The sequence below is a fragment of the Capra hircus genome, chromosome 3 (genome assembly GCF_001704415.2).
Source record: "Capra hircus breed San Clemente chromosome 3, ASM170441v1, whole genome shotgun sequence".
NCBI lineage: Eukaryota > Metazoa > Chordata > Mammalia > Artiodactyla > Bovidae > Capra > Capra hircus.
The window spans coordinates 2,664,498-2,677,349 of NC_030810.1; the positions used below are offsets into that span (position 1 = coordinate 2,664,498).

The 12,852-nt window shown below is 53.5% G+C and overlaps 1 protein-coding gene and 1 long non-coding RNA gene across 2 annotated transcripts in view; one reads left to right on the forward strand and one right to left on the reverse strand.

Moving 5' to 3' along the window:
* Positions 1-3,857, reverse strand: part of TWIST2 (twist family bHLH transcription factor 2) — a 53,485-nt gene extending 49,628 nt beyond the window's left edge. The window contains exon 1 of the mRNA XM_018040147.1: positions 3,162-3,857. Within this exon, the coding sequence (XP_017895636.1) occupies positions 3,197-3,679 (483 nt within the window). The 5' untranslated portion in view covers positions 3,680-3,857 and the 3' untranslated portion in view covers positions 3,162-3,196. The remainder of the gene's footprint in view (positions 1-3,161) is intronic.
* Positions 3,968-12,231, forward strand: LOC102179832. Its single transcript, XR_001917232.1, has 3 exons — positions 3,968-4,223; positions 11,394-11,592; positions 12,018-12,231. It is a non-coding gene; the product is annotated as an uncharacterized LOC102179832 (long non-coding RNA).

Consider the following 12,852-nt stretch of genomic DNA (forward strand, 5'->3'; position numbering starts at 1 on the left):
ACTACATTTCAAATGACCTCAAACAGCCACTCTCAAAGTCCCACGCTTCCAGCCCCCACTCTGGCCAGATGGGCAGCGAAACCTGCTTCCTGCAAGATGGAAAGAGTAACTACAGACATTTAAGGGAACAATATCCAGAAAGGGAGGTCAGCCCCTACATCGGATCTTTCCAATGGGTGTTTTATAACAAAACGTTGCTTACATTTCAAGTAGCTGGGTCATTCATTCTACTTCTTCCCATGACCAAGCTAAAGGTCAATTAGGATTCTGCATTTCCATTTTCCATAGGCAATTCATTTTCTTTAGAGACCAGCTAGCATTCCGAATGTAGCTGTTGACAGGTACCTCCAAGAAGTCAGTTTTCTGAAGAGAGGAAAAGGCTTACATGTATTGGACAGTTAGAGGGTTACCCTCTGTTTCTCCAAAGTAACTAAAAGTTCTCAGGGAAACAAAGCCAGTATGTTGGGAGAAGGGACCTGTGGGAAACCCGCACATAGGGCTGAAGTTAGAGAGATGTCTTCTTTATCCACAAAGCGGGGAACAGGAAAAATGTCCGGCAAGTAGCCACCTCAGCCAGGTGCCTCTGACCATGCACTGGGACTCAGGCATTCATTGAGAAAACGGAAAACTCCTTTAGAGATTTTCTGCTTAGATGAACGCAGATGACTGTCCAAAGGCACCTGATTTATTGTGTATTTGCATTTTTAAATACCAGGCCAAAGAAGAAGGTCAGGATAAACGTTAGCACCAGCCAAACGCCAACATTTCCTGTGTCTCTTTGTACTAAGGGACAGTTTCGGCATTTCATAGCATTGCTGCTCATCTAAACACAGACTTTCTCATGCATCTCAACAGACACTAAAACTGCACACCACTGATGGGAAGGTCTAGAAATTCTTTACTAATACATACGCCTATGTTTTAACATCAACATAACCTACGTAGCAACATTTGGAGGAAATCAAACCAATTATGCCTGTATTCACACTCATACAGACTAACGGGTTAAAAACGGAAAGAGAGCAAAAGTTGGTCAAACACGCCTGATAGTAAAAACACGGCAAGTCCAGAATCATCCGCGTGTCAGCAATTTTCACATTTTCCTTCTCGTCCTATACACAGTGGGCATCTGTCTACTAAGGAAACTGCTTTATCAGACCTGGTCAGTTACACTTAAGTATATGAAAGTAAATAGTGGGTCCCACAAAGATCATTTGCTCTCCAGCTAAATGTGTTTCTCCCTTACATTTTGCAGACTTTTCCCCCAAGTAAACTCTTCAAAGCTTTTCATTTATTCATTACAATTAATACCTTTTACTGTACATATTGTTTAATTGTGATCTATGTCTGATAAGTTTCAGGAATGCAATTCTTTTTAAGTGAATTTTAAATGATCCTAAGAAATTCTTGCATTAAGGTAATACCTCTTGCTTTTGCTTTCAATAATTTTCTGGAGGGAAGCCTTAATGATAATTGTGTTGACATTTTCCTTAAACAAGGCTATATATGTGTACATTTTAAAAAGATGACCTTCCTCATCTGTTTGTTCTTATTTCAGATGTGCTATAAACTATGCATGGTGGAAAGGGTAAATGGAATTAACTAATGGACGCTCATAATTTAGGCAGCAAAAACCAGAATTAATGTATTATCCCACTGTAGCATTTTAGTACTCGCCAATCCAAACTTTCTTTCCTGGGAAAATATGTGATTGAGACATTTTCCATCTGCTTTCGACAGAGATCGGAGAAGATCCCCATAAGTGACTCTCTACTAAAAATTCTTAAAAAAAAAAAGCCTATAAAATGATTATTATCTTAGAGGCCTATTTCAAAAGTGAATGTTCAGTGGCACCGAAATAAAAACTAGAAAAAAAGAAGAAATAAAATCCACCTGTGCTAGAGGAGCCATTCCTCCCCACAGCAAAAACGTGTGCAGATATTACGTAGCACGTAGGAAAGAAAGGGGTATGCTTGGGAGAGTGGGCGGCTGCACGCCCGCGATTAATCTAAACTCCTGTGGGCCGTGGAGACGCGAAGAAAAACACTGCAAGATGAGCGAGAAAGTCCAACAGACCAAGGAGGGAGGATTTTTAACTGGGCCCTCTCCCCACCAAAAATCGTGAGCTCTTCCTTCCATCGTCCGAGAGAGAGCCACGGTCACAGAGCCTTCTGGAAGGGACAGAACAGCATCTCCGCGGTTAGGGACGGTCTGAGGATCTCCCGAAGTGTCCGGTCAAAGGGTGCCGGCACGGGACGCCCCGAGCGCTCCCCTAGAGAAAGCGGGGACTCGCCGGGCTCCGACGGCTGCACTCCTTGGCCCGCTCCCGCGCAGACCCCCGCTGCACCGCCTCGCCTCCCTTTGCCCCCGCAAACCTGTTTCCCAGCCTGGACCCTTCGGACCGAATGCTCGGCCCCCGCCCAGACTCTCGAGGGTCAAAGCTGGGGCCAGAGCCCGCCAGCTCCGAGGTCTACTCCACCTGCCTGCGAGCAGCCGGGGTTCCCCGCGGCGATGTCTGCCCCGCGCCTCCGCCTCGACCCTGTCCTCCGCCTTTCCGATGCGGACGGTCCTCGGCTCCCGGGCTGCACTGGCCCCGGCGCCGCCCGCGCGGGGCAGGGTCCTCCCGCCTTCCCCAGGCCAACCGAGGCGCCGCCGGTCCGTACCTCTGCGCCCACCCTGGCAGCCAGGGCGTCGACGGCCGGGTCCCCGAGGCGCGGGCCGGGGTACCTGCACGAGCAGCCAAGGAGAACCGGGTGTCCGCACGACGAAAGCGCCCTGCCTCTCCCGGGGAACCGGGCGAAGCCACCGTCAGGCCCGGCAACTTCGCGGGCGGCCTCCGCTCCGAGAAACGCAAAGAACAACTGGTCCTCAGCCCTTTGCCCCCGGCCAGCTCCAGGCAGTTCTGATGTCCACTCCCCGACGGTCAACCACAGACCTTTACCCAACACTCCCACAGCAGCAAGGATGGAAAATGACGACTGTCACCAGTCCGCCCGTTCCCGACCGATACCCTGCCTGGGAGCTTGCCCCAAACCACAGGGATGCCCCTGGGACCTGGCAGCCTCCCCGACCGACCCCCATCTCTGGCCAGGACGAAAGGCGCACCCCATCCTCGCAGCCGCGGCCCGCGGGCCTGCGCCCACCGCACGCGCAGCACCTACCCTGGCGCGCCGGTCCGGACGTGGGTGGCGCGGCGCTAGTGGGAGGCGGACATGGACCACGCGCCCTCCATGCGCCACACGGAGAAGGCGTAGCTGAGGCGCTCATGGGCCACGTAGCTGCAGCTGGTCATCTTATTGTCCATCTCGTCGCTCTGCAGGACCTGGTAGAGGAAGTCTATGTACCTGGCGGCCAGCTTGAGCGTCTGGATCTTGCTGAGCTTGTCCGAGGGCAGCGTGGGGATGATCTTGCGCAGCGCGGCGAAGGCCTCGTTGAGCGACTGGGTGCGCTGGCGCTCGCGCACGTTGGCCAGGATGCGCTGGCTCTGCAGCTCCTCGAAGGACTGCGCGCTCGGGCTGCCCTTCTTGCCGCGCTTGCCGGGGGTCGGGCTGCCATCTTCGCTAGACTTCTTGCTGTAGCGCCGTTTCCGGCCGAAGCGCTTGGGCTGCCGCTCGAGCTCCTCCTCACTGGTGCCCAGGCTGTCCACGGGGGACACGGGCGAGCTGGAGCCCTCCTCCATGGCGCCCGCCCGGCGCGCGAGGGGCTGGGGGCGCCGGGCGCAGAGCGCGCGCCGCTGGCCAAGCCCGCGGTCGCCGAGCACACGCTCCCCGAGTTGCTCGAAAGGCTCTGATTTCAAGGCCGGCTTGTGCAAAACCGAGGTCTCCGGGAGAGGAAGTTATTCTAACTTTTTTGGAAACCCTAGCCGGGCTGGGTTGCTAAATAGTTGTCAGTAGCGAGGGCGGCGCGCTGATTGGTCGCCGCGACCGGGGGCAGGACGAGTTCTGGGGCCTCCGCCGGCCGCCCCCGCCCCCCGGCGCGGCGCTTTCAGTTTTGCCTCCCCCTTCGGCCCCGGCCGCGGCGGGCACCCGGGACTGCCTGGCCCTCGCGCGCGCCGTCCGCGCCTCCGCCCCGGGCTCTGACCGCTCTCCGGCCGCGCCGCGGGCTCAGCCGATCCCGCTTTGTCTGCTCCTTAACTGGAGATCGGGCCCCGCCGGGCTGCGGGGTCTCTCCCGCGGCGCGAGGGGTGCGGGAGGCAAGTCCTACCCTAGATGCGCTCCCAGGAGGTGAGGACGCGGCGGGGAGCCCCCGGGGACGCCCGGGCCAGTGTGAGCCTTGCCTGTCCCCGGGCGCACAGAGAGTCGGCGAGGTGGCCCGCACGTTCGGCCAGGGGAGGGGGACGTGCGGGACCAGTGGCCCCGTCCGCGGGCGGCCTGACACTCGGGTGCCCTCGGAGACGCGGCTACCTACGGCCGCGCCACGGGGATCCTTGGAAGCGCGCGGCCCGCTTTGCCCAGCTGTTATATGGGGGGCGGGGGGTGTCTCACCCCAACTTGCTGAGGAGTCGCGGCCCCCGACGCCCTTCGCAGCCGGTCCAAGTGCACTAAAATCTCAGCACCAGCGCGCGCCTCCGCAGGAGCCCCCGGGGCCCACAGAGCCCACCTGCCTGGCCCAGCCGGGGGTACGAGAGCCCGGCGAAGGCGCAGGCTAGGCCGCGGGGCCGGGCCCCCGCCCCGGGGCTCCCTCTCTGCGAATCGGCCGGGGACGGAGGGCGGTCTGGGGAGGCGCTCGGCCTCCCCTACGCTGGGCGCCTGCGGGCAGCCCGAACGGCCGCGGCGCGGGGCCCGGCCGGGCTTCGGCGGGCGACCTCGGGCGGGGGGCCGGCGGCCCCGCGCCATCTGGACGCCGAGCGCGGGCGCGTTTGAAGTGGTTCGGAGACTCTTTGTTCGCCAGGCCGCTCTGGCTCGGGGCCTGGAGGTGGTTTACGGCCTGGATGCCTTTGAACCTATTCCCAGGTGAGCCGGGCTCAATTAGGCCCGGGCCTGAGCGGGCTGTCAGGCAAGCCGCGTGATCAAGGGCGCGCTGGGCCCTTTTATTGGAGTTGCACTCCGGGCCGGGGGAGCTCGGCCTCGGCTGCTCCTAGGCGGGCCGCGACCCCCGCGTTAGGAAACCCGAGGGTGAGGGCTGCGCTTGCGGCCGGGCGGCTCAGGGCGGCCCCCACAGCCAGCGATTGCGGGGCAGAGCAGCGGAGCAAGGCCCAGCACAACGCGGTCGCGTCCCCGCTCTTTGGGCTTGCAGCTTCTCCCGGGCGGGCCCGTGGGCCTCAAGGTCCTAGGACTGCAGCGTCCTGGGAGCCGCCGCGCCCCGTCCGCCCCGCCTGACCGCCCGCCCCCTTCTCCAGCTCTGCCATAGCCCTCACATTATCCAGAGCAGCGCTTTCCTCGTCTTTTTTTTAAAAGGTCTAAAATAAAAGCTTAAAGAGAGGGCGAGAAAGGCCCAGGGGGTGATCTGGCCTCGAAGGGCCCCAGCTTCCCCGAGGCTTGGCTCCCCTAAGGACGGACGTTCGCCTTCCGGAGACATTAAGAACTTGCTGCTCTTAACCTCCTCTGTGTCACTCAGTGTGCGGAGCCAGTGTGCGGAGCCAGTGTGCGGAGCCAGTGTGCGGAGCCAGTGTGCGGAGCCAGCGCCCACAGCACCGCTTCCGCCCAGCTTAAATAAGTCCAGAGACATCCCTCCGCCCTCCGCCTGCCCTTGAACCCCGCGGTCTAAGGAGCAGAGGAGTTGGCCTGGTAGCCTGCTCCACCGGGCTGTCTGTCTCATTGCGCTTGGGCCTAAGAATAATGTCTGGAAGTTGGGGTCTGAGAGCCGGTCATGTAGCTCAGCTGCCGCAGTAGGTGGAGTGGGCTTGTGAGGGGCTGACAACTGATGTCCAAGTAAAACTGTTGCGTACAGGTAAGATTCTCCTGTAGGAAAATCCACTTTAAAAATTTCCCCTTGAAAGGTCGCTCAGGAGGGCACAGGACAGGCCCTCATTCTGACACTGGCGCCCTTGCCTTGCACACTCGCTTGCTAAGTCGCTAAGTCGTGTCCGATTCTTTGTGACCCTGTGGACGGCAGCCCGCCAGGCTCCTCTGTCCACGGGATTCTCTAGGCAAGAATCCTGGAGTGGGTCCTGGAGTGGGGTGCCATTTCCTCCTCCAGGGGACCTTCCCAGTCTTAGCACAACAAGGCTTAAAAGCATGGTTCCCGCTGTACATGGTGGGTGTGGTGGACAGGTAGGTGCTCACTCTCCTTTGCATCCTTGTTCTACTTTTCCTTCCTGAATCGCAGGGGATGAAAGGCTGCAAATGACCTCACTCGGCCTTTGGCAGCCCTGGTCTGCAAGATGTCGTCTTATGGGGTGTGAGAGGGAAGAGGGCCGCGGCCCTGCCTGCCCCATCCTTGGTGAGTCCAGGGTGGAGGTGTTTGATTGCTCCTGGTAATGCAGTGTCTGGTCACATCTAGAGGGGAAGGAAGGCGTCACTTTTCTGGTGTGGAACGCAGCAGCCCAGGGGGCTGGCAGAGATGGCGGTGGCAGTCGCTCCCTGATTCCAGCCTGGTTCTGGAACCAGTTTTCCTGATACAGTGAGTTAAGGGCTCCACTTCTGCACTGCAGTTTGCAAGTCAGTCCAAAACACTCTACCTAGAGTCTGTCATCAGCTCTGCTGCAATTATGTGATAGTCCCTAATAAGTTGTTTCCCACATAAACCAGCCACAGCGTGGGCCCTGTCCTCTGCCAAAGAACCCCGAGACACCCCCACTCTGGACTGGGGTGTGGAAGACAAACACCAGGGCTCTCCCCAGGGGGCCTTGTTTTCTTGACAGCACTCGCTCACAATGTGAGATAACGCGGGCCTTTGCCACACATTTAGAAATGCCTTTAAGATCAAATCAACAACTAACTCACACTCTGACTTTTTTTTTCACGTGGAATGTATATACCAAATTTCAATTTAAAAACAACCCTGGAAAGATCAACAGTGGCCTAAAAAGAATGTAAAGAGAGAAGAGAGTGTAGGACTCTGGGACAGAAGCCAGTCTCCTCTGCATAAACCTTGTTTTGTAGATTTGACTTTGGAACCATGTAAGTGTTCCACATAATTATTTAAAAATTGAAGCAAAATGAGGAAAAATAAAAAGTCAAACGCAAAGTCAGACAGATGTACCTAATTTTGTATCATCTTGGTGGCTTACCGAAGCAGGCAGGAATAATTAAAGATCACTTTAAATGCTATGATTTGACTGCACGCATCCCTGGAGGGGTACACTGCAAAGGGGAGAGGGAAGAAGCGCATCAAGTCTGAATTTGTTTTCGGTATTCATATTCCTAGTAACGGGATTGCTGCTGTCATTCTGAAACTGTGAGTTAAAGCAAGGTATTATGTTTACATCTTTGGGAGCCAAGATTTCCAGCCTAAAAGAAGAGAGATACAAATATACAATGAAAGAAGTGAGAGCGTGTCTTGCTAAATTTGCTGGAATATCAGTGTGAGCTCACTTAGTACTTCCTCTTAAATCATGCATCTGCTGAGCCTGACCATTGAAAAGACAGAAGCACTGAGCGACCCAGGGGCAGAGAGCGCCCCTGGGGTCCAGTTTACAGTCTCTCCCTGGAGAAATGGCTGAGCTAAGGGCTGGAGTGAGACGTGGACACGGTGGACAAGGTGCATCTTCTCACCAGAGAGCCGGGAGCTTTCGGTGGCTCCTGGTCTTGCGGGGATCTTGTCACTGCACAAGAGCTTCCCGACAATGGTGGACTGGGAGGGGCCATCATCCAATGCGGTTCTAGGAGGTGCTTTTCAGTCGCTGAGTCGTGTCCAACTCTTTGCAGCCCCATTAACTGCAGCACACCAGCCTGAGTTTGCTCAGAAATGGCACCCCACTCCAGTACTCTTGCCTGGCAAATCCCATGGACAGAGGAGCCTGGTGGGCTGCAGTCCATGGGGTCGCTGAGTCGGACATGACTGAGCGACTTCCCTTTCACTTTTCACTTTCATGCATTGGAGAAGGAAATGGCAACCCACTCCAGTGTTCTTGCTTGGAGGATCCAGGGACAGGGGAGCCTGGTGGGCTGCCATCTATGGGGTCACACAGAGTCGGCCACTTCTGAAGTGACTTAGCAGCAGCAGCAGCATGTCCATTGAGTTGTTGATGCCATGCAACCATCTCATCTTCTGTCGTCCCCTTCTCCTCTTGCCCTCAATCTTTCCCAGCATCAGGGTCTTTTCCAATGAGCTGGCTCTTCGCATCAGGTGGCCAGAGGATTGGAGCTTTAGCTTCAGCACCAGTCCTTGCAATGAATATTCAGGACTGATTTCCTTTAGGATTGACTGGTTGGATCTCCTTGCAGTCCAAGGGACTCTCAGGAGTCCCACCACTCTCCAACACCACAGTTTGAAAGCACCAAACTTTATTGAGCTTCACTCTAATTCATGACTCAGGAAGGCTTGTTTTCTCTCCCCGTCCCCACCCTTTTCAAATAGTTCCTTTGAGTTCTCACTGCCCTGTCGTTTTGGTTTTTAATCTTAAAATCTGTTACTTACATCGTCTGCCCTCTCCTTCCCCCTCACCATCAAACCCTGCTCTTCAGACTTTGCACTTTCCAGTGGAGCCCAGCAGATCCTGTTGACTCTGATGGGGGCAGAGATAATATGGCTTGTGGTCACACTCTAATAGAAACATGCACTTTGTTGTACACTGCAGACAGAAATGAACGGAAGACAGAAGAGTATCAGTACAGGCCTCGTAACTACCACTGACTGTGCACTTGGTATCGAAGCTAAGGAAGGGAGGGGGAGCCACACAGCAGAGACTTCATGGTGCAGCACGTCGAGGGGTGTGGTGGAGTGGTGAACCCAGGCTGAGAAGGCAGAGCACGGCAGGTCAGGGGGGCTGGGAAGGACATCAGCCAAGGGTGAGCAAGTCCACCAGGAGAGGTGAGGGTGTGCAAGGCCCGCAGGGTGAAAGAGGCATGGGCATCCCCACTGTAGGAGGGCTCCTGCAGCTGGGAGCTCAGAAGAGCAGTGGCAGGCACTCCCGCTGGCAGGCGATACACATATAGCCTGTACCTGCTTAACAGAAGGAGAGTCGGCTCACTACTCGGGGAGCTCAGGCTCCGGCGGGCGTCAGGGTCGGCTGGGTCCAGAGTTTCAGTGCTGTTGGATCTCTCTGTTCCTTCTCCACCCTGCAGCTGCGCTTCCCTCTGTGTGTGGGCCTCACTCTGTCTTGGTGCAAGGGGGCCTCCCCCTTCTGCCTGAGGGTGACAGGCGTCACTCTCCAGGGTCGCATCCCCGTGGGGTGGCATCGCTGATTCGACAGTTTTCTCCTCTCGCTTCAGCATAAAAGGTGAGCATGGAACCCCGTCTGGCTGGACTCCACCATGTGGCTGAGGGCCCCGAAAGTGGGTAGGTTCCCCCAGAAGAGACACTGGGCCCATGAGCAAGGCGGGGTGCAGCAGCACCATGGGTGAAGTTCGGGGCCAGGCTCTCCACAGTCTCAGGAGACCAGTTACCAAGGCTGGATTTCCTTCTGAAGGTGATGGAGATCAAAGCAGTGTTCTAAGGAAAGATGTGATGACCAGCTTTTACTTTGAGAGAGGTTGACAGCCACGTGGAAGGTGACAGCCAACTGGGAGGCTGTTGAAAAAACCCAACCAGCTGACCTAGGAACAAAGAAACCAGGGAACCAATGGACCAGGGAAGCAAGGGACGGGGAAGCAAGGGACCAGATGACCGAGGGACCAGAGGACCAAGGGACCAGGAAACGGAGGGACCGGGGACCAAGGGACCAGAGGACCAAGGGGCCGGGAACCAGGCAAAGGCAAGGCGTGAGGGGGGGAGGATGAGGAGGGATTTAAGAGAGAGGCTGCAGGATTTGATCTGAGGAGGTGTCAGGATTCGATGTCCTGTCATTGACCAGGGTTAGGGCCAAGGTTAGTCCTTGGATTAGGCACTTGGCTTAGTTTCTTCCTCTCAGTGGGACTCAGTTTCCCCTCTGTGAAATAATAGGCTGGGGTGAAAGATTCCTGAGGTTCCCTGAACATGACAGTGTCTAGGCTCTGTTTTCAGAAACTGAAATCCAAGTTTGGAAACTTAAGCTTCTTGTCACACTTGGATGCACTGTGGAGTTTTAGAAAGGCAGGGGGCAGGGTGGCTACTTCCAGAACCTAGGGACTCTGATTTTCTTTAATCTAAGTAATGTGCAGGGGAGCCTTGGTGACCACACATGCCCTGACCCCTCATAAAGCCCTTGCCCTCCCGTGGCCTGGTCATAAACTTTCCTGAAAAGGTCATGTGGATTTATCGTCCCCAATACTTTACAATTAGAAATTACGATCTCCCTTCCACATGACACTTTTGAGTTCTAGCAGATCTTAAATTAAAACTGTATACATGTTTCAAAATGTTCTTTGGGAAACTTGAAATGCGCAAGTTGAAAATTCGATAAGGTCCTGAACGCTTATCTAAATAAACATACAAATTCAACCTCAAATGTTTTAGAGAACACATGTGGAATTAAATGTGTGCGTTAAAACTCTGATTATATCTTAGATATAAAATCTCATCAAAGAAGTCTTCTAGGGGAAACACTTCAGGGTGTATGGCAAATTTCTCTTTTATAGAGGTCAGCAGAGCAGTGAGGAAGTGGCTTGCAGGGCTCTCCCAAGTGACCGGGAGACGGAGCGATTGGCTGCCCTTGTTTAAAGAAGAAAATGTGTGTTTGTGTGTGTGTGTGTTTACGTAGGGAGAAAGGGCAAGATGAACTTCCCCAGGCTACACACTTTTTAAAGCATTTTTAATTATTTTACTTGACTCTATATTCCTGCTTCCTTCATTTCTTTATCTCGTACTTTAGGGAAGATGGGTAAATAACAACCAAGAATGCCTCCGTTTCCCCTCCTTTTGGGTGGAAGTCTGGTCGGAAGCTGAAAGGGGCCTGAGTCCCACCCCAGGTTTCCCTCTAATTTGCCTTCCCCCTCGTGGCTCTGCTGACTTTCCCTTCCCCCTCATCAAAGAGGCCCTCACACCTAAGTCCAAGGAGATGCTCTCTGAACTCTGAATATAAAGGAAAGCTGGTTTTCTTTTATTTTTCTGATGGATACTGCACCCTCCCCCCACTGAGGAACAGTTCATAAACACTGATATCAAAGGAAGGAGGTGGCACCTTTATTTCCCTGGGCCACATGGGAAGTATTTTGCCCATACATGGTACATCTTTGGGGTGTGACTTCTATACTCTGGATCCATTCTGAAATCTGTGGCTTGCTGGCTCACGGCTGAACAGCTTGGATCATAATCGATCATATTTTTGGCTGTACAGAGGTTTGCAGTTGAAGAGGAAAATGTTTGCACTCATTTTCCATTTTTACAGTCTTCGTGTAAAAACTCTGGAATATTGTGTTTTTTAAATCCCACAGGAAAAGTTTTTGGATATACTAATATGGAAATATCAGCAGCGCAAAGAATGGAGATCCTCAAGTAACTAGGTGTTTTCTTACTGATCAGACTGATGAAGAGCAAGGTGAAGGAGGAGGAGAGAAGATGATGAAAATGCTGGTTACGTTAATTAAGAAAGAAAACAAGAAACAAGCCAGCCTGCCAGCTCTTGTCGCTGGGGTGGGTGGAGAATGGTCCAGCTTCCCTCCCCACGTCCTCCTCTGACTCCTTTGTTGTGTGTTTGAGACCCTGAGATCCCCAGTCAATAAGCAAATATATTCCATATACTCAGGCAGGAAAGTGGTTCTAAGTTATGGAATGAAGAACTGGGTCTCTTTATCCTTTTTGAAGGCATGTGTGTGTATGCTCAGTCGCTCAGTTGTGTCCGACTCTGCGACCTCATGGACTAAATACAGCCCACCAATCACCTATCCCAGTACACTGCACCCATTTTGAATTTAAAATGTGATGCCTTTTGACGAATGGGGAACCATCTCTTCAATGCAAACATTTCCATCACTCTGGAAAGTTCCCCTATGCCCCTCCTCCTCCCCAGCCACCAGCACCCACAGATCTAATTTATGTGCCTGTTTTGCTTTTTCCAGAAAGTCATAAAAACGAAGTGGTACAGGACATAGCCCTTTGTGTCCGGCTATTCACGCTTAGAGCACTGCCTTTCGGATCCACCCACACTGTGCGTGCGTGCTGAGTATTCCGTCGCAGGGGGACACTGCAGTCTGTTCATCCATCTGTCAGCCGGTGGATGTGGGGGTTGTATCTGGCTTTTGGTGATATGAATAAAGCTGCGTTTAAGTCCTTTTTCTTCTCTCAGGTAAATACCTAGCAGTGGGATTCTTGAATCCTATGTAAGTAGATACTTAAGAAGAAACTGGTCAACTGTTTTCCAAAATGGCAGGACCATTTTGCATTCCCACCGACAGTGTATGAGATTTCAGCTGTGGATGGCTATGAACAACAAAAACCCAGAAAATAGAAAGAGTGGGCAAGGATGTGGAGACATTGGAAGTCTCACACCTTGCTGATCGGGGTGTAAAATGGCTCAGCTACCCAGAATGACAGTTTGGTGATTCCTCAATAGGTTAAATATAGAATGATCACGTGACCCAGCGATGCCACCCTTGGGTACTAAATACCCCAAATAATTGGAAACAGGTGTTCAGCAAAGCCTGTACACAAATGTTTATAACAGAGCTATTCGAAATTGCCAAAACATGGAAACAGCACAAATGTCCACTGATGGATGGACGGATTTACAAAACGTGGTGTAGCCATACAACGGAATATTATTCAGTCTTTAAAAAGGATGAAGTTCTTGTTGGGTATCACTTATATAACATACCAGTGACAATAACAGAAATGCAGACTCAGAGCTAGAGAGCAGGCCAGTGCTCACCCGTGGGGGTGGCGACGGGAAATTGA